Source organism: Camelina sativa, chromosome 20, assembly GCF_030686135.1.
Source record: "Camelina sativa cultivar CO46 ecotype springtype chromosome 20, ASM3068613v1".
Classification (NCBI taxonomy): Eukaryota; Viridiplantae; Streptophyta; class Magnoliopsida; order Brassicales; family Brassicaceae; genus Camelina; species Camelina sativa.
In genome coordinates, this window is record NC_141899.1 from 5315298 (window position 1) to 5335775 (window position 20478).

Sequence of the window (20478 nt, forward strand, 5' to 3'; positions counted from 1 at the left end):
CATGTAGATTACGTTACCATTAAAATTATACATCTAAATTTACAAAAACATGTAAAACAATCTCTAACATACAATAGTTCTAATGTATTATACAAATATATATCTAAATATATGGTCATTAAAATCAAGATAGATGAATCCAAAACTATTTTTGATAAATCAAGAAGTTAAAACTGGATTTAAAATTTTGAAGCAAACCGAATTAACTGATATTAATTTTTTTTTCCACAAATCAAACTGATATTAATTTTGAAGCAATCCAAGACTTTTTTTTAATCTTTCTTTATTAAATTTTGTGTTTTGAACAAAGATTTTAGTAAAAAAAAAAGGAAAATACTTTTGACTAAAAAAAACTAAAAAGGGAAGAAAATAATAAATTCCCTCCCTCCAAGAGGAACGGACACGAGGGAAACATTTCAATTTGCCTCCCAAACGAAAACTAAAAATTTTCACAGAACCGCCACAACGCTTTGATAAAATAAAAAGGCTCTCTCTCTCTCATCTCTCTCGATGATAATCTCCAAATCCTTCAAAGCACCACCGCACAAACCCTCCGCCAGATCTTCTTCTGCTTCGTCGGTGATCTCAAACCATCAGCAAATGGAGAGCAGCCACCCGAAGCGCCAGCGAACCACCACACGTGTCTCCACTAGGAACTTGAAGCGAAAACTCAATCGCAACACAGCAGATGCTGCGTCACTCGTCAAGGCGGCTAACGACGAACAGCAAAGTCTCGTCCGCGCGATCCGCAGCCACATCGATGTTCTTAACTCCGTCTTCTCAGATGATGATGATTTTGAACTCGAAGTTATTGAAGACGCTGCTGGTGATCTCGCCGACCTTGCTAAAATCGGTACCGTACTTATCTTCGCTTTTTTTCCTCTTAATCTGTGATTTTATTGAACTCAGATCTGCTAGACTCTGATTTGGATTCTACTTAGCACATAGTGATTTGATTTTAGGATTAATTTGTTTTTTATGATCTGTTTTATATAGACGAAAATGTGGAAATCATCGTTGAAAATGGAGCTATCCCTGCGTTGGTGAAATATTTGGAATCTCCGTGGGATTCAGAAGTTGACGGTGATGCTCCTAAATCTTGTGAGCATAAGCTTGAGAAAGATTGTGCTATTGCTCTCGCACTTATTGCTGCGATTCAGGTAACTCGTCGTCAACTGTGATTGGTGAAATTGTATTGTTTCAATCTATCTTGGATTTTCGATTTTCGATTTTCGAATTTTGAAATTTGCAACTATCTTTGTTTAATTTTTTGATTGATGTTAGCTTTTTTTTTTCTTCTGTTTCTGTTAAATAGCCTGGTTACCAGCAGCTCATTGTGGATGCTGGAGCTATAGTTCCAACCGTGAAGATGTTGAAGAGACGGTGTACTTGTTGTGAAACTACGGCTGCTAATGCTGTTATTAGGAGAGCAGCTGATATAATCACTAATATTTCTCATGACAATCCAAGGATTAAAAAAGACATAAGGTAATACTAGTGTCTGATATTTCGTTATTAGTTATGGTAATGACTATGCTGTTTTTAGTTAACACTTTTGTTAAAATTCTTTTCAGGGTTGAAGGTGGCATTCCACCACTTGTTGAGCTTCTAAATTTTCCGGATGATAAAGTACAGAGGGCTGCTGCAGGGGCCTTGCGAACAATTTCTTTTAGAAACGACGAGAACAAGAGCCTAGTATGTTTTTTTTTTTTTTTTTTTACTACGATTATGTTTTGTTTAGGCTTGTAAGAGGCTTGTTTCTCACAATATTAAGTAACTGTGTAGATTGTGGAGTTGAATGCTTTGCCTACGCTTGTAATGATGCTTCAATCTTCAGATCCTTCTGTGCACGGTGAAGCGGTGAGCTCTTTATCTTGCTTTGGATTGTTGCAATCGGTTTTGCTTTGTTCAGTTCCTTCTAATCTAATATGGTCTTTTTAGATTGGGGCTATCGGAAATCTTGTCCACTCATCTCCTGATATCAAGAAAGAGGTCGTCCGTGCTGGTGCATTGCAACCAGTAATTGGTCTACTTAGGTATGCTTATTTTATCTGTCTTCTTTTCTTCTTCTGCTGAAACACTTGAAAATTTAAAATATGATTTGTAACTGTTGGCTATGATATCTGCTATAGCTCCACTTGTTTGGAAACACAAAGAGAGGCAGCATTATTAATAGGTCAATTTGCTGCGCCTGATTCAGATTGCAAGGTATGCCTTGTCTCTTTCTTGATATGTTGTATTTGTATATGTTCACTCGAACTACTTAGCTTTTTTTGACGATATAAATGGATGGATTTAAACTAGAGAACATAGTAAACATAACTGGCAACATAATCATGCAGGTGCACATTGGCCAAAGAGGTGGCATTACACCCCTGATTAAGATGCTTGAATCATCAGATGAGCAGGTCGTGGAGATGTCAGCTTTTGCTCTTGGTCGTTTGGCACAGGTAACTATGTTTTTGAATTAGCATCTGAATGTTTTTGTTGATCTGGGATCTGCCTCTTTATCAGACCTTTTGTTATAGGATCAAAAATTCTAACTTGTATGCTTAATGCATGTCTGATCTTTTAAATGTTGCAGGACGCACACAATCAAGCTGGCATTGCACATAGAGGAGGTATCATCGCGTTACTAAATCTTCTTGATGTGAAAACGGGGACTGTGCAACACAATGCTGCATTTGCCTTGTATGGCCTTGCAAACAACGAGGTAAACCATACTCGCGATATATAGTTTTATATACAGCTATACTTTTTGCTCACTTGACAGACCATGAGTATTTAATATATTTTTCTGTGAATAGGAAAATGTTGCAGATTTCATAAAGGCTGGAGGAATTCAAAAGCTTCAAGATGACAACTTCACTGTTCAAGTATGCATTTGACTGCTTACATTTGCAAAACCAGTCTATAGAATTTTTAAACTCTAATTACAAGTATTCTATTTGCAGCCGACTAAAGATTGTGTGGTGCGGACATTGAAGAGGCTACAGAACAAAATTCATGGACCCGTGAGTACCTATATCTATTGACCTTCTGCTTCTCGATTAAGTTTGGCTATGGTTTTTTAATCCCTTGATGTCTTACCCTTCTCAGGTACTAAATCAATTATTATACCTAATGAGAACCGCTGAGAAGACTATAAAAATACGAATTGCTCTGGCTCTTGCACATCTTTGTGACCCTAAAGATGGAAAACTGATTTTTATTGATAACAAAGGTAAGTATCTCATATTCGGAATTTCTATTTTCTAATTAGTAATTTTTTTGTTGGTTTGCTTTTTCTGATCTATAGACGATACTAATGCAGGAGGAGAACTATTGTTGGAACTTCTTTATTTCTCAAGCGTCAAGCAGCAGAGATATAGTTCAAGTGCTTTATACGAATTAGCTACAAAAGCTACATCCTTTGCAACAGAGGACTCAGCTCCTGCCTCACCCACCCAACAGGTAATACAATTTGCATATCTTCTTTCTAGCATCTAATAATTTCTGATTCGAGGTCTTAACTTGTTTTTGATTATAATACTGAAGGTATTTTTGGGTGAAAAATACGTGAACAACCCTACTTTGTCCGATGTCACATTTCTCATTGAAGGTATAACATTTAATCCCATTTATGTTTCACTTAATCTACCTATGATAACCTTCCTCAACTGAATATATCCATGTCATATGGCAGGTAAACAATTCTCTGCTCACAAGATTTGTTTGGTAGCTTCCTCTGATATATTTCGTGCAATGTTTGATGGTCAATACAAGGTAAGTTTCTGAATTTTCGATTGTGGTAACTTATCTCATCATCATAATATCTTCACTCAACTAACTAGTGAATTGGTTTCAGGAACGCAATGCCCCAAATGTGGAGATCCCAAATATAAGATGGGAAGTGTTTGAGCTTATGATGAGGTATATATACACAGGGAGAGTTAGCATCCCTAAACATTTGGCTAAAGAACTGCTTGTAGCAGCTGATCAATATCTTCTCCAAGGCCTCAAACGTCTATGTGAATACACAATTGCACAGGTAACAAAACATTTATTTTCTTGACAGAGCGAACTAATCTCTCTGTGTTTTTTTTTTCAAAAAATAATAAAATGGACTTTTCTTGTGCAGGAAATCTGTCTAGATAAGATACCAGCAATGTATGAGTTAGCAGATACGTTCAATGCTTTAGCCTTAAGACGAGCCTGCACGCTCTTTGTTCTTGAGAATTTTACTAAGCTCAGCACTCAATTATGGTATGCAAAAAAAATCAATACAGACTTTGTTTTTGGAAATATAACTTCTTCTTTTTGACTCAATTGAGTTTAATATTATTATCTAATGCAGGTTTGCAAACTTTGTCAAGCGAATTGTACCTGAAATCCGGATTTACATCACTGATATTCTCAACAGGCCGGTCGAAGCAAGCACCCCAACCCATGTATAAAATAATATGTAACTAGGTTTCGGTTTAATTGAAATTGTCGATTTATATGACTCATTAGATGAAGTTAATTTTTGTTTGAGAACCGGTCTGTATTTTGTTGATTCTATATAAACCGCTCAGGTTCAGCTCAATAATATCAAATCGTAGATCTAGTTTTACAAATGGCTGAGTAATCAGACTAGTAGCCGAGACTGAAAGCATATAAAATTGCTTAAGAAAAATCTGGTTTTTTGGTCTTTGATAAGGCAATGACATTCGTCATCCATGCAAGAAAAAGGAATAGAAAAAGATAATTTTAGGGAAAAAAAGGAAAAGGCCCAAATAATGGAGTATCTCAACAGGGCTTTTTAAAGGCCCAAACTTGTGTGCCGCCGACGAGAGAGAGAAGCATCGTGGTGCGTAGACATAAGCCGCAAGTCTCGAGTCTCTCACGACACCGCCGTTGAATTTGCATTCCTTTATTTACTCTCGTCACGTCCTCCTTTTTTGGTTCACCAAGATCTTAAATTTGCCGACCTGACCTCTCTAGGTACCTCTCTCTTTCCCAGTTTTCACAATTTTATTCCAATCTTTGATGAGCATCGAGTCAAACATATAAAGTGCGTTTCCTTCGTTCTTTCTTCATCTGTTTCCTCAATTTTTTTCACCAGTATCAAAAACTGCCATTCTTGTGTCGTCTCTTAATTCCAATTTCATATTTAGATTTATCTCCGATGTACGTTTCGTTTGGAATTAGAAATTTCCGTGATTTGATATTTCATCTGTGAAATCAAACGTTTTAAACATCTTCATCATAGCTTAACTCAATGTTTTGTGGACAAAATCATTAGGTTTGGATTTAGTTTTGTTTTACCCACCTTTAAATTACAATCCTTGTCTGAGAAATCCTTTTATTTCTTGTAATAAAAATCATTCATGTATACAGATTCAAGATTTCAATCTAAATTTTGGTATTTTGATACGTTGTTTCTGTGTACTCATCTATTGGTTTTTTTTTTTTATAGAGAGTCTAGATGGTAAAAGCATACAGACAAGAGCATGTCTACAAGCATCCGTGGGAGCGGGTGAGTGCAGCCTCATGGAGAAAGTTTGCAGACCCTGAAAACAAACGAATCCTCTCTCACATCCTTGAAGTCGACACCTTGAACCGGAAACTTGACACTGACACCGGTAAATTACACACCACGCGTGCTCTCACCATCCATGCTCCTGGTCCTTGGTTTCTCCACCGGATCATTGGCCAGGACATCTGTCACTGTGTTGAATCTACTGTTGTCGATGGCAAATCACGTTCTATGCAGGTATCTATCTTCCTCGCCTTCTCTTTATGCTTTGTATCCCAAAAGTTTTTGAATTTGTAAACGAGGAAGCTTGATTGCGATAAACAACCATAGCTGACTGTTTAGTTTAGCTTAATTAGAGCTGGTGAAACACTTAGTCGAAAGATACTTTATAGAGGGTTGTTTAGATTACTAGTGTAGATACATCATTTGAGCTGGTATGATCAGGGGAGAAAGACGTCTAACTATCTTGCTTTCGTTCTTGTTTTTGGATATGGATGAATGGTTCTAATCCAGTTAACAACGAAGAACATTAGTCTCAAAAAGTTCATTGAAGTGGAGGAGAGGATTAGATATGATCCACATCCAGAAAATCCATCGGCCTGGACGGTTTGTAGCCAGGAGACGAGCATTAGGATCAAACCTTTGTCAGCTCTGGCCTCAATGGCTGAGAAAGTTGAGCAGAAGTGCGCTGAGAAATTCATGCAGAATAGCGCTAAAGGACGAGAGGTTATGGAGAGGATTTGTAAGTATATGGAAGCAGAATCAGCTCCAATCTAAATAAAAGATCCAAACTTCTTAGATTCCAGTATCTTGGTTTTTGATTCTTGAATGTTTTTTTTTTGTAAGTCAAGAGGGCTCTATGTTTTTTTGGATCATGGTAATAATAAGTTTATAAAACAGTTTAGAAATCAAGCTGCTGTTTGTTTCAGCAGCGCTCCTCCTGTTTTGTGTTAGCAACTGGATGTTAAAGTTGAGAAGCTTTTGTCCAAAATTTTGAATCTTAATCCAAATGGATGCATTTTATAATTCTAGTGATTTGCCCAGATTTTAATAGCCTTTAAAAGTATGATCAAGTTTAACACACCTAAGAGCTACATGGAGCGGGTGGCACCTACCTTAGCTCACAGTGAACAAACTTGAAAATGAAGTCTCGGGCTCAATTACAATATTACATATGCACGAACATGGTTTACATTACATTACATGTGTTTTAAGAAAACGACACTGTATCATAAAGAACTGATGCAGACGGTTGTTTAACTTTGGCTGCAGCGCAGTGTTTTTTTTTGGAGCCAATCACCATCAGTGCTGAACTGCTGGTAGCAAAAAAATAAATAAGAATGGCTTTATATTTTTGTTTGTTATGTCATTTTCTACTATTGACTAATTGACTTTCTTGAAAATTCAAATTTCATCCAACTAACTTTCTGATTTACATATTATAGCTCCTGTAGTTTTCCTTGCAACTTTCGGTAGGTTAATGAGTTCGAGACTATGAAATGCTAACCACACCTACAAACCATTATTTCTCAAATAACTAAAAAGAATCTTTTTTTCACTGTTAATAAATTACAGCATGAGCTTATCAGAGAATGCTCCAAATTGTATACTACATACATATATGTATCCTGAACTATACAACTTAACTTTATTTCTCTATTTATATAGTATATAGATTATTAGGACAATTATTTTTAACATTCTATTTTTTTATAACTAATTTACAACAATGAGAGAGCTCAGCTGTGTGAGAATAATTAATTAAAAAGAAGAGTAGATTTGCATTTGTGTGAGAATATGCTCGAAATTTTCGGTGGATTTCTCGATGGGATGCGAATGCACTCCTTCGTAGGTTGTTACGACGACTTCTTGGTCCGCTGTTAATCTTTGCACTTGCTTCTTCACGTTGCATCCTCCATATGTGCACCTATAGTAACTCCTACACATTTCAAAAACACATTTTTAATTGATGTGATCAGTAATTGTTCTTGATCGTCTCTTTATAAGAATAATTGACACCAAAGGATTTTCAGTTTAATTCACTGATAGAATAAAACATATGGAAGAGAAATAATCAAAACTTTATATGAATGCTATATACATAATTAATAATTTAATTGCGTCTTTTAAAAGAGTAATTAATCTTCAAAAAACATCAGTATGATTTTTCACCAAATTAGGGGTTTTTATTTTAATATTTTGATTAAATTATTACGTACATAGAACAAAAATAAGATCATGGCATGGGTCTCGTTATGTATGGAACATAAAGACCATATATATATCAATTAAACCATATATTCAAGTTCACAAACTAGGTTGATTCTATATATACGTTCAATAAAAAAAATTAGGAGTTAGTAACAACGGAAGAGAATTAAGAAGGGATCGGAAAAGGAACCTAGGGAACTTGTTGTTCTTGACGGCCTTTTGTCCATACTTCCTCCAACGATAGCCATCATCAAGGATATCAACTTGGCTCCTAGTCTGAAACGCATACCTTTGTTTCTTCTTCCCCTTCTTTTTCAACTCGATGCTTCTCGAACTACCTTCTGATCTAGCCTTTGATCCCTCATCTTCTTCGCCTTGATGCAACTCATGATCCGGTTTTGATAGAGATTTTAGCGACAAAAACGACGGAGCATACAACGACCCGTTATCATATCCCTCCATATTATGTATATTTTCACCTATTTAAGTGTAGAGTAGCTTTTACTAACAACACAGACGGATCCACACCTGAATTCCAAAAGAAGAAGAAGAAGAAGAAGAAGAAGAAGAATTCTTTTGTTGTTTTGTTTTGTTTGATTGGGGGTATATAGGTTGTTAGCAAGATATTTTTTTTTTATTTTTTGTGAAAAACATATTAAAGATTAGTCTATATTATATAGACATATTTATGGCAGACTATGAAGTCAAAGATGTAGAGGCGGCCCGCTCCTAATCGTTAAAGAGAAGCTGTGTCGTAGACGACACGTAAGGATTAAGCATTTTAATTACATAATTACATTTACGCACATTAAGCCTAATCCATAGTATTTCGTAAAAGTTATATACACAGTAACATAGATTATTAGACTATATTGTCTCTAGAGGGAGAGAGACAACATGTAACGAAATCACAGAACAAAACGAAATTCATACGTACAGTATATGGATAAGGATCAGATCTATGTATACAAGAACGTATACTGTTGAAAGTGCTTTAGAAAAAATGCGCATTAATGAATTATTGCAAATTAGGGAGGAAAGACTTATTGGTGATCTGACGTAAGAATCAATTACTCATTTTGTCGAAGTAGATTAAGAAAACTAGACAAGGACACCGACGTAACGAACATATATTTTTTTTTTTTTTTTTTTACCAATGGATTGTGGAGATTAATTTACCAACGAATGAATCGCCTCAATTTTTCTCGAATGATGTCATAAAAGTAGGGGTTACGTTTTCGTTTTCTTTTTAGTATACGTCATATATGGGTCTACGTTTTTCTTTTTGTCGAACGTCATTTTATCCGTGCATATTTTATAAATTATCTCTTTATTGAGTTTGATCAATCAAAGTCTACTATGTTTTGAAATCCACATACATTATATAAAAAACTTCCTTAATAAATTAATGTGATAGGATGGTTCTTAATTACACACACAAGTCTATTCCGAGTTTTGAATACACGAGTTGTTTTTTATCGATGGACCATCAAATTTTATTGACTAGTTACACGTGGAAAAATAAAGGAAAAGTATGTAGTTTGAATCGGTTTCTTCGTTCCTTTGCTATAAACGATGACTAAAAAGATGTTCATAATCATTGATTGCGAGATATATATATCACATATATATATTACTATATGGTTATAAGTTATAAGTTATAACCTATTGCATGATGAATAAAATTCCAGTTTGTTGTTTTTTATCGAATTATTTACCAATTGCGTAAGATATATATTTTGACGCATTTTGTTTTTTTGTTCCTTTCCTTTTTTTTGCTTCCTTGGCGAGATAAAGAAAAGTAAGACTATTTCCATGGCTTGTTTTGGACGTCAGTAAAAATATATTCATATGGTAGTAGTCGAGGAATTTTTGTCAAACTTTTAACCCTTGTAGAAGGGGAGCAAGATAATTTTACCCGGCACAGACGACGTGATTGATAAATAATAATAATTCTGCGAGGTTTGAAAGTTGAAACCAGTAACCAATTAGTATTAATTAATTTCAAACAGGAAAACAAAAGTAGCACACCATTTACTGTTGCTAGTCCATGTTTGCTTGACGACCATTCAAAGCCCCCGAAAGTAAAAAAAGAAAAGGTAGGACAATTCATTATTATCAAGAGATCATATGTTTTGAATATAGACTATATAGTACTATGTTATAATAACCCCTAAGAATATTCTTGGAAGACGCACGTGTTCTTCTTTTACGATCGCTCTTTTCCTACTCTTCTCGCAGCCTCTATATATCTTTGGAAAAGAACATCTAATAATGAGCTTGTTACTGTGGGATATATATATATATATTTTTTTTTTTTTTTTTTTTTTTTTTTGTCGGCTATCTCTTCTCATTGATTAAGCCAACATGGGCTTATTACAACAGAGATTATAATGTGAATTTTCGGAGTCCAAACCCAAATACAAAGCCCAAACATAAACCCATATAAATAATACAGCAAATAGGAAATTAGGTTTAGAGTGGACACGTGGTAGATACGTGTTAAACGCAAGGGTGTGGTGGAAAAACAACCGACTCAACAGTCCCCACCGTCGTTCCACCGGAGCTAAAATCCGATCGAATCTGAAAATTTTCCGATGAGAGAATCATCTTTTTCGCCGCAAGATTCCAGAAGATTTCAGCATCTCACTCCGAATTTCACCAAAAACTTTTGCAGTTTTCTTCTGAGTATGAAGAAACAGAGGTTCATAAATCTTCAGATCCGTTAACTCTGGAAGACGCGAGAAGATGAGATTGCCAAATTAGTCGCAAAACTTCGCTCTCCTAATTTGTTCTTCACCAGCCACGAATTCCTTCCAACACGATTCACAAACCAAAGGAGAAACCATCATCCAAAGCCGATAAAACGGCTACCAATATATGGTATGAGGATTTACTCTCCTTAAGAATAAGATCGAGCAATCAGAAGATCCAGAAACTCCGATCCACTTCTCAGCTTTTGCCTCTTCAACTGGTAAAAGAGGTTTAATGAGATCTGCAAAAGGAGAAAAAACGAAAAAACTAAAAAAAGATAGCCACAAAAGCTAAATACAGCTCGCACCTAGGCGAGAAAGAGAAACCGGACTTAGCCGGTGACAAAAAACCGACGACCAAAGTCGCCGGAAAATATAGAACAGAGCTTTCTCTCTCTGAAAGATTTTAGAGAGAGAAGAGAGAAAAAGCTTTTGGTAACTTTCGGGATATATATATATATGTGGGTGCTATGTAAAAACTTTGGGCCTGTTATGTGAGTCAATATTTGTTGTTGGGCTTAACAAGCATTTTGTTAGTACTTAGTACAGTACATGCTAGATTTGATTCAATTGAAATTGATTAAAGGTTTTGTGTAAGTGTTGGTTTAAACTAAACCAAAATGTTCGTTGCTCTATGTTGTAGTATAAAGTAGTGGAAACAGATTCCATGCCATCTTCTTCTTCTTCATATCTAGAGTCGTATTCACTTTAAACCTTTGTGATCGTGATCTAGAATATTTATGGGAGTCGCCTTGTAAGACTTTTGTGTGATTGTCCCATATGAATCTGCTGACTGACATTTGAACTTCATTAGCAAGTCACGTGGACAAGCAAGGATACTACTAGCTAGTAGACGATGGAAACATATACATTAGTTTCGTCTGACTATTTTCATAAAGGGCTATTCCAATTATTATCACTTACACTCTCAATAAACTGCTCACAATCATGGGATAAATTACCCGGATTAGACTTATATCAAGAGATGTCATTATATATAATTTTACTAATTTCAAAAGCACAAGTTATAAAAACACATCTTGAGATTGACCACATAACAACAAGGCTGGCCTTGAGCCCAAATATGAGAAGTTAGGCTTAAGAATATAGAATTTAATATAATTTTCTGGAATCAGAAAGATATGTTGGAGTTGGTTCCCATTATTGTCACCTACAAACTCAAGTTTTTTGATTCTTGCTTCTTTTAGTACTGAATCTTTTTCATTTTTTGTTTTAAACAGTTTAATTATTGTTGATGCACCACAATACATAACTGTGATTGAGGATTTGAGGGGGCCTCTTCAACTTCAGAGCTGATCTGGTTTGATCAAAACCCAAAACTATGTTTATATGAGACTTTCAAATACCTTTATCAGGTTTCCAACCCCCAAAAAATTAACTTACGGTAAAAAACATAAAAAATGACTAAAGAAACAAAATTAAGTAAATCAGTTGCTAAAGATCTACCCTATCTATATATGGATAGATAAAATAGCTAGATACGAGAATGAGACACACCACAGTCTCACTATGAATGAAGGGGATGCCTTAATCACAAGGAAAAAATATTGGTTGGCCCACTTTTCGAAACAGTCTACCTAATCCACAAAGCTTTGCTCCTAAGCAAAAAATACCCCAAAATCGCTGAACTACGCCTAGAGACAGACTAGAGTCTAACCACCAAATCAAAATTGACCACATTGCACATCTCTCCCGGTCTATTTTTTTTAACCACAATATCAATCATAGTAAGACTTGAGCTATATGGTTAAGAGAATCTGATGAACAGATGAAATATTGGATTAAAGGAGCTACATAACCAAGATTAGTCTAAAGTCATATCTTTTAAGAGAAAGAAAATAAAAAAAGCATAACAAGATTGAGATTTTTTATTTTCTGAATATAGCAGTACCAACAACAACAAAAAATTGAAAAAAAAGCATAATTTTTTTTTTTTTTGCCGATGATGCTTTTTTTTGTTTACGCGTTCGGATTCCAAAGCCTCCAAAAATTGGAATTGAACAAACCCAACACGTCCGGCAATACCTTCCTCGCTAATCCCTTGTGTCCCGTCACACTCCCCGCCGCCGCCGTCGGATAAACCACCACCGGAGATTCTTCATCTTCTTCAACAACAACAACAACAACCTCATCCTTCTCCGGCTCATCTCTTTCCCTCACCTCAGCTTCATCACTCAATCTATCTGGTGATGATGACGACGACATTTGTTGGCTCTCTGAAACAACAGTACTTTCTTCGGTCATTGGCTCCTCCTCCACGACGACGGGTTTAGTATCCGTATCCTTATCATCACTGACCCGAAGAAGACCCGGTTTATCCGAATCAGTAACCCGACGACCCGGTTTCTCTTTCTTCTTACCTCTCTTAGATTTGTTGCGAGAAGAGTTACCATCTTCACCACCACCAGTGAGATGATGGTTCTCGAAAGCTTCGATGATTTGATGAATAAGCTCACGATTCGGAGACGAATCCCAACGGAACCAGTAGTTAGTGTAACAATCGAAACACTCACAATCGAATACCGGTGGTTTGTGATTCTTGCTGCTCTTCTTCTTCGTCTTCTTCTTAGTCGAAGAGCTTCCTCCTTCTTTGCCAGAAATGGTGGTACCTCTTGTGATTAGGTAAGCAAGAACTTGTCTGTCTTCAGCTGATAGAACTGAGACCAGAACCAATATCGTTGCTGGTAAAAGCTTCAAAACAGAGAGAGAATCTTCATCTTCATCTTTGTTGAGATGGGTAGTTGAAGATGATGATGGAGGAGGTGGAGATGGGTAAACTTTTCCTTTCTTCTTCATTTTCATGGTTTCTTTTTTTCTTGGGAGAGACGATGAATGATGATGATGAACAGTCCAATGTAAGTGGAGAGAGATTTGTTTGTTTTATTTATTTTATTTATATTTTTCAGATAAGGAAGAGACTGTGAAGAAAATAAAAAGTAATAATTTATAAACTGTACTGTTTTTTATTTTATTTTATTATAGGGGAATTATGAGTCCAAATTATACGGCCCACTTCACTCGGCTTTTCTTTTTTGTTTTAATTTTTTTTATTCCAATAACCCATGCAAAGTTTTTTTGCTTTTTTATTCTTTTCTTACCATACTTTGTTTTTTCGTCGTATTATTTGGTTACAAGTGAAAAAGAAAAGAAAGTAAAAAACTTATCACATTTATGTTTATTTTTTCATAACACGACTGTTTTATTGGTTTAAGTATACAGACAATTTGCTATTTTAATAGACGCTTTATAAACATGATTTGAATTGTTTTTAAATTTATATGAATTGTTTTAAATTTATGTGAATTGATAAAAAAATACTTCACTGTTTATGAACGTAGTACACAAAAAACAGTACAAGTCAAGTTGCGGATGTTCTGAAAATAGTGACAATGTCTTGTCACCTCTGTTTAATTGTAAATGTCTTATCCAAGGGAATATAAAATGTATGTTGTTGTTGTTGTTGTTACAGTGAAAATCATTTAATGGATGCTTGCTTGCTTATTCAGATGTTAAATTACTTTAAACAATTGTTGGATATTGATAACCGCGACTTAATGTTTTTCCTCATATCTTCTTCTTCTTTGTTGTTTTTTTTGTCTTGTATCGGTTAATCATAGTGTAAACAATGCGAACGTTGGACATATTTTGCTAATAATATGTTAGTTAAAAATTCTTGTTGACCAAACCAAAAACAAAAGAAAGTTATAAATTTCTTAATTTCTCAGTAACAAATCTAGTAATAACAAATTTAAGCTTATCTTACCAAAAGATTCTAAAATCATTCATAGCTGCTATTAATGATTAGCCTGTCTGCTGAAAGATGCTCTTTTACTTTCCTTTTTTTAAGATTCGGATGGATTTGAGCCTTTAATAGTACTCTATCTATCTACTTACTACACCTGGCCAGTATTTGAACTTGAGGCCCGTCACCTATGGGCTTTCAAACACAAACAGCCCATTCTTTTCTGAACACACATCCAACACGCAGGCCTATTGAACCAGAAATTGCATCCAATCCAATTATTTTTGTTTTTATATCTGTGATTTTTAACATGATATGTAAAAGGTTGTAGACAAATTATTACGAAGGTAAAAACTTTGGTCTAAGAAGGTCGTCCAATGCTTATGCCCCAATATAGCTTCGAAAAACTTTCCATTTACTGTCTACTAAACATTATTAGGAGTTATATTAAAACATTAACTCTTTATGAACTCTTTATCCTCAATCCTCATGGAGGATTTGATTAGTCAACCAATTTAACTCGAATAAGCAAAAAAAAGGAAGAGCAAAGGATTTCCTTTTTTACTAGCCGTTACAGGTAAAAAAAAAAAAACCGTTTTCACTTTAACGCGCGATTCACGACGTTATTCACGCCGTCCAAGACAAGTCCGCGCACATGTGGCGCAGAGCCTTCTCGTTTTAAAAAAAATGCCCCCATCACTGACACAGATCATACGTGTGAGAAAGCTCTCTCATTGGTTAATACCGTTACTAAAAGCTGATGTGTCTTCCTATAATTGGCAATCTACCAAAAAGGAGGCACCATGTGCACGTTAGAGTATGATGCGCCAGCTAATAAAACGACAGGATTCAATATATTAAAATAAAATAAAATAAGTAAATATTGTGAGTGGCGTGGTCCACCGTAGCACGGTCAAGCCTCAGCCATTCGTTAGTCAGACGGAGTTAAAGTAAACCACTTAGATTTCGCCACGTGTTCACTTTCCTCTCCCGCGTTATAGTCTACACAGATCTAACCGTTAACTCCAACAGTCGTGTTCTCTCACCTCCCATATCTAGCCGTTGAGCCCAAAACTGTACATCTCTCTCTCTCTCTCTCTCCTCTTCTTGCAGTTTCGTTTCGAAAGAAAGAGAACGAAGAAGAAGAAAGAACGAAACCTGCAGATTTGTTTGTAAGAAAAAATGGGTAAGCTTTTGTGTGATTCCACGGCAACATTTCAATCTCCTTCGCCTACGGTTCCTTGGAGAGAGCCTTCAACAGCCGCCGCCGTATCTCTCGACGACGTGGATCTTGTTGACCAATCCGCGGCGGCTGCGGCGGTCGAAGCGGTGGAGAAGACGATGGAGGCGGCGGCTACGGCGTGGGATGAGGTTTTTGGTCTTGAGGAGCAGCAAAGACGGCATCTTAGCCGGCTTCACGCGAGGGGTGTGTTGTGGAAGCATCCTGGGAAAGACGATTCCTCTGCTTCCGTCGTTTTCCGTCTTTCCCACGGCGGAGAGGTTTCTTCCGACGGGAACTGTCTTTTCACCGCGTCGCACAAGGCCATGGAGGCGCGTGGGATCGACGCGCGAGATTTGCGGCGGCGTACGGTGAGGAGGTTTTTGGAGGATTTCGGATCTGCGAGCGAGGGTGAGAAGGAGGTTATTACGGATGCGATAAGGCATATGTATTCGCCGGATCTGAAGAGTGGTTGGGGGATTCATATCGTTCAGGAAGAGAAGTTGTTGGCCAAGAAAGATGAAAGGGAGACTCTAGATTCCGCCATTGATGAGCTTATTCAGATTGGGATGCAGAGGTACGTTAGCTCTTTTGTTTTTTGCTAACTCCAGATTCAGATCTGGTTTGAATGGATATGGAAATTAGGAAGTAAATGTTGCATTGTTGTTCTTGTCATGATTAAGAAAGTTGCAAACTTTAGGTGAAATTATGCTTCTTTATAATCAATCTCATTAAGGGTTTGTGTTGTTTATTGATTACTTTTGTCTCTTGTTTTGTTACATTGCAGAGAAACTGCGGCAGAGTCGATCTACAGAGAGAGGTGTCTGCCTGTGAACGATGGACTTAGTTGGGCTAAGTACATGTCGATTTCAGGGTCATCAGAGGATGAGTATGACATTATCACCTTGCAGTATACGGAAGATGGGTTGTTATCTGTAGAAGAGAACAGAGAAGGACATGCAGCTGCGTTTGGGGATGATATTGCAATTGAATGTCTCGCCACAGAATTCAAACGAGAAATCTATGTGGTGAGTAGTAGTGATCTATCTGCTTATCAAGTTTTCTTACTTGGTTGTGTTATTTTTAATTACATCAAAGTAAGGTTGTGAAATTTGTGTTATCTATAGGTGCAAGCTCATGGATCAGATGGGATGGTAGAGGAAGAGAACTGTGTGTTCTTCCTTCCACACAAACCAAGAAGTGAAGTCCTTGATGTCCCAGTCTTTCTTTTCATGAAAGGCACAGGTAGTTAATTACTAATAAAAAGACCAACTTGATAAAATCTTTCTCTACATTTATATAAATTAAGTACTAAAAACTATCTCATTGGTTCAGGTTGGTGTGGTGGTGGAGCAGACCATTACGAGCCATTGATTGCGAATCCATCTCCGCTGATATCTCATGAGAAAGTCGCCCTTGTTCTCTGATATTGAGCTTTCTTCAAATTCATAGAATTTGAGGGTTTTTTTTGGTAGTTTTAATACTGTTGTTGTTAGAGAGTACCACATGTTAGGGGGAGAGAGAGAGTTGTGCAGGTTATTGGCCTGCTGAGGAGGTTAAGCTGTTTTTATCAATTTGTAGTTTTGAGGAAGAGTGATGATTTTTTGTTCATTATTTGGGATGGGGGAAATGGGAAATTCTCTTTTGTCTGTCTAAAGAGTTGCGGCTGTAACTGTAAGAGTGTAAACTCATCATTTTTGTATTTTTGACTTCTTTGAAATGAAAAAAGTTTCCCAAAATGAGATCTTTCAGCTTGCAACTAAATTTGCATCCAACCAACCAAAATCAGTCCAAAGTAAAACTACAAAACAAAAGAAAGCATCTTTGAGAAACGTATATTCGGAGGAGATCTCAAAAGCAAAAAAGTCCACTTGGGGGGGGCTTATTGGTAGAATTAAATAAAATAAGTTTCTGCAGTCAGAAGCCCTTCACGTAGCCATACCAGCACAACACAACCCCAGTGAGCAGTTTGTTTTAAAGACAAAAGACAACCTTTGGGAGATCTCAAAAGGTTTCTATTTGCAGAAATGCCCCTTTAAACCCACTTCGATGTTTCTTATGTTCTTCTTCTTTCCTTAACTAAAAAATCTCATCTTTAAGCGCCCCAAATCCTTCCTCTCAGTAGTATCATTTTGAAGATGGCTGCTCTGTCTTCCTCCGTTACCTCCCGATCATATCGTTCCGGTTATTCGGCTTCTTTCTCACCGGTTAAAGGTAACCGACACCGATCACTCTCGTTCCTGTCTGCTTCTTCTCCTCGAGGATTGGATATTCATGACCTCTGTGTCAGATTCCAGAGCAAGTCTGCTCGTGCTTCTGTTTTTATGCAAGATGGTTAGTTCGATTCTCTCTTTATCTGTCTGTATTGGATTTGATCGAATCTAAGTGCAATTGAATTCTCTGATATCTGGAATTTTCAATACTTAGTTATGGAACCATTAGGTGTGTATCTGTAATATTCATATCCAGCAATAGAGGGATTGTTCTGACATTTTAGATTGGGGTTTTTAGGTGCAATTGTCACTGATTCAAATCCAACAGAGAATAAATCTTCTCTTAAAGGATTAAAAGACGAGGTGCTATCAGTTCTGTCTCAAGATGTAGCCAAGGTTGGAGCAGAATCTGATGGTCAAAACAAGTCAACGGTTAGTATAACGGTGGTTGGAGCCTCTGGTGATCTTGCCAAGAAGAAGATTTTCCCGGCTCTTTTCGCCCTTTACTATGAAGGCTGTCTTCCTGAGGTATTGCCAAGAAGATGGTTTTTTTTTTTGTTTGATCTCTTTCATTTGCTATTTTGATTTTTGTCTGTGTGTGTATTGTTTTGCACTCTACAGCCTGATGATTGATGATTTGGTTTTGTTTTGTGGCAGCATTTTACGATATTCGGTTATTCTAGGAGTAAGATGACTGATGCTGAACTGAGAAACATGGTCAGCAGAACACTGACCTGCAGAATTGATAAGAGGTGAGCACTTGTAGCTCTTGAAGTTTCCGTTCTCAGTTTAAAGACTGGTTACTAGTGGAGATGGGTTTATGAATATTATTAAGCCATTGTTCCATCTGGATTTCAGGGCTAACTGTGGTGAGAAGATGGAAGAGTTTCTCAAGAGATGTTTTTACCATTCTGGTCAGTATGATTCTCAGGAACATTTTACTGAATTGGACAAGAAGCTCAAAGAACATGAGGTATTGATGTGTTCCACTGCCAAATTTTCAGCTTTCAACTTCTTGTCGACTGTGTTGCTTTGATTGCTTTATATGTTTATGTTCTCTTCAAATATCAGTAAAACTTCCTTTTTATATTTTTTGCAGGGTGGAAGAATCTCAAACCGCCTCTTTTATTTGTCTATCCCTCCAAATATATTTGTAGATGCTGTGAAATGTGCAAGCACTTCTGCTTCATCTGTTAATGGATGGACCAGGGTCATCGTCGAGAAACCTTTTGGTCGAGATTCTGAAACCTCAGCTGCTTTAACAAAATCACTTAAGCAATATTTGGAGGAGGATCAAATTTTTAGGTCGGAGATCTTTCACTTATAGCTTTGTTTATCTTGTAATGATGATGCTATTGAATGCTGTGCTAATATGATAATTCTTACAGGATAGACCATTACCTAGGGAAGGAGCTAGTAGAGAACTTATCTGTTCTTCGATTCTCAAACCTTATATTTGAACCGCTATGGTCAAGGCAGTACATAAGGAATGTGCAGTTTATATTTTCTGAAGATTTCGGCACTGAAGGACGTGGAGGGTAAAATTGCTTGTTTACCATTATCTGGCTTTTATATCTCTTCTGCATTGAAAGCTTATATCGGTTCTCTTATGTTTATTTCAGGTACTTTGACAACTACGGAATAATAAGAGATATAATGCAGAATCATCTGCTTCAAATCTTAGCCCTCTTTGCCATGGAAACACCTGTTAGTTTGGATGGAGAGGATATCAGAAATGAAAAGGTATAATATCTATTTCCTACAAAATTTTGGGGTTGGTTCAAGAAAGCATATTATGAAAGTCTCGTGCACAATTCAGGTTAAGGTGTTACGTTCAATGAGGCCAATTCGAGTTGAAGATGTGGTAATAGGACAATACAAGAGTCACACAAAGGGAGGAGTCACATATCCAGCCTACACCGATGATAAAACTGTACCAAAAGGTAGTCTGACTCCGACATTTGCAGCTGCTGCTCTTTTCATTGACAATGCAAGATGGGAGGGCGTCCCTTTTCTAATGAAAGCTGGCAAAGCACTACACACCAGGAGGTAGTGTCTATAACTTCATAACTTGTGAAATTTTGTATATTGACTCTTACTGATATAAGTATAATCTACAGTGCAGAGATAAGGGTGCAGTTCAGACATGTTCCGGGGAATTTGTATAACCGGAATACAGTTTCTAATCTTGATCAAGCTACAAATGAACTTGTGATCCGTGTCCAACCAGATGAAGCAATCTATCTGAGAATCAACAACAAGGTCCCTGGTTTAGGAATGAGATTAGATCGTAGTAACTTGAATCTTCTATACTCAGACAGGTATTCAAAAGAGATACCAGACGCATATGAGAGACTTCTGTTAGATGCAATAGAAGGAGAAAGAAGGTTGTTCATAAGAAGTGACGAGCTTGATGCAGCTTGGTCAGTATTCACTCCGTTAATTAAAGAGATTGAAGAGAAGAAGAGAATCCCTGAGTACTATCCTTATGGCAGTCGTGGTCCAGTTGGTGCTCATTATCTAGCTGCTAAGCATAAGGTGCAATGGGGTGACGTTAGCCTTGACCAGTAAAAACACTTTCTTTGTTTGGTGTTGTCTCTTTTTCATATTGATATAGATTAATCTTAGGATTCAAGCTTTTCCCACGTCTCTTTTTACAGCTTTAATTGGTCATTTGGTTCTGTACGTATACCATTAATAAATAAGTAAAGCAAAGTCCAGAAAGGTTGACCAAATCAACAACCCTAGAAACTTATGTGTTGATTGGTTGTTTCTTTCGCTGATTACTTGATCAATGAACGTAGAAGACTACTTGCTCG

The 20478-nt window shown here is 36.7% G+C and overlaps 6 protein-coding genes across 7 annotated transcripts; 4 read left to right on the plus strand and 2 right to left on the minus strand.

Moving 5' to 3' along the window:
• The first annotated feature begins 570 nt into the window (after window positions 1-570).
• LOC104769519 (uncharacterized) lies at window positions 571-4598 on the plus strand. The gene is made up of 18 exons (XM_010493745.3): window positions 571-853; window positions 997-1160; window positions 1316-1488; window positions 1575-1695; window positions 1786-1860; window positions 1942-2036; window positions 2133-2208; window positions 2343-2450; window positions 2585-2713; window positions 2808-2876; window positions 2955-3014; window positions 3100-3223; window positions 3314-3453; window positions 3538-3601; window positions 3686-3765; window positions 3848-4030; window positions 4121-4245; window positions 4337-4598. The coding sequence occupies exons 1-18, from the start codon at window positions 601-603 to the stop codon at window positions 4434-4436; spliced, it is 2139 nt and encodes a 712-aa protein (XP_010492047.2). The 5' UTR covers window positions 571-600; the 3' UTR covers window positions 4437-4598.
• A 169-nt stretch (window positions 4599-4767) lies between these two features.
• LOC104769520 (uncharacterized) lies at window positions 4768-6526 on the plus strand. 2 transcript variants are annotated; one of them, XM_010493746.3, is made up of 3 exons: window positions 4768-4965; window positions 5441-5737; window positions 6014-6526. In XM_010493746.3, exons 2-3 carry the CDS (start codon window positions 5450-5452, stop codon window positions 6275-6277), a joined length of 552 nt encoding a protein of 183 aa, XP_010492048.1. In that variant the 5' UTR covers window positions 4768-4965; window positions 5441-5449; the 3' UTR covers window positions 6278-6526. The 2 variants fall into 2 exon arrangements, with proteins under 2 accessions (XP_010492048.1, XP_010492049.1); XM_010493747.3 differs by having other exon boundaries at window positions 4813-5035.
• Window positions 6527-7025: 499 nt separating this feature from the next.
• WRKY75 (WRKY DNA-binding protein 75) lies at window positions 7026-8389 on the minus strand. Its single transcript, XM_010493748.3, has 2 exons — window positions 7902-8389; window positions 7026-7439 (listed from the first exon to the last, which is right to left on the minus strand). Exons 1-2 carry the CDS (start codon window positions 8171-8173, stop codon window positions 7262-7264), a joined length of 450 nt encoding a protein of 149 aa, XP_010492050.1. The 5' UTR covers window positions 8174-8389; the 3' UTR covers window positions 7026-7261.
• A 3900-nt stretch (window positions 8390-12289) lies between these two features.
• LOC104769523 (uncharacterized) lies at window positions 12290-13640 on the minus strand. The gene has a single exon (XM_010493749.2). The coding sequence runs from the start codon at window positions 13285-13287 to the stop codon at window positions 12445-12447; it is 843 nt and encodes a 280-aa protein (XP_010492051.1). The 5' UTR covers window positions 13288-13640; the 3' UTR covers window positions 12290-12444.
• Window positions 13641-15096: 1456 nt separating this feature from the next.
• On the plus strand, window positions 15097-17185 carry LOC104769525 (uncharacterized). The gene is made up of 4 exons (XM_010493752.3): window positions 15097-16023; window positions 16234-16474; window positions 16574-16691; window positions 16782-17185. The coding sequence occupies exons 1-4, from the start codon at window positions 15410-15412 to the stop codon at window positions 16871-16873; spliced, it is 1065 nt and encodes a 354-aa protein (XP_010492054.1). The 5' UTR covers window positions 15097-15409; the 3' UTR covers window positions 16874-17185.
• On the plus strand, window positions 16926-20394 carry LOC104769526 (glucose-6-phosphate 1-dehydrogenase 2, chloroplastic). Its single transcript, XM_010493753.3, has 9 exons — window positions 16926-17780; window positions 17958-18187; window positions 18317-18411; window positions 18518-18632; window positions 18759-18964; window positions 19048-19197; window positions 19282-19402; window positions 19479-19708; window positions 19780-20394. The coding sequence occupies exons 1-9, from the start codon at window positions 17585-17587 to the stop codon at window positions 20228-20230; spliced, it is 1794 nt and encodes a 597-aa protein (XP_010492055.1). The 5' UTR covers window positions 16926-17584; the 3' UTR covers window positions 20231-20394.
• The last annotated feature ends 84 nt before the right edge of the window (window positions 20395-20478 follow it).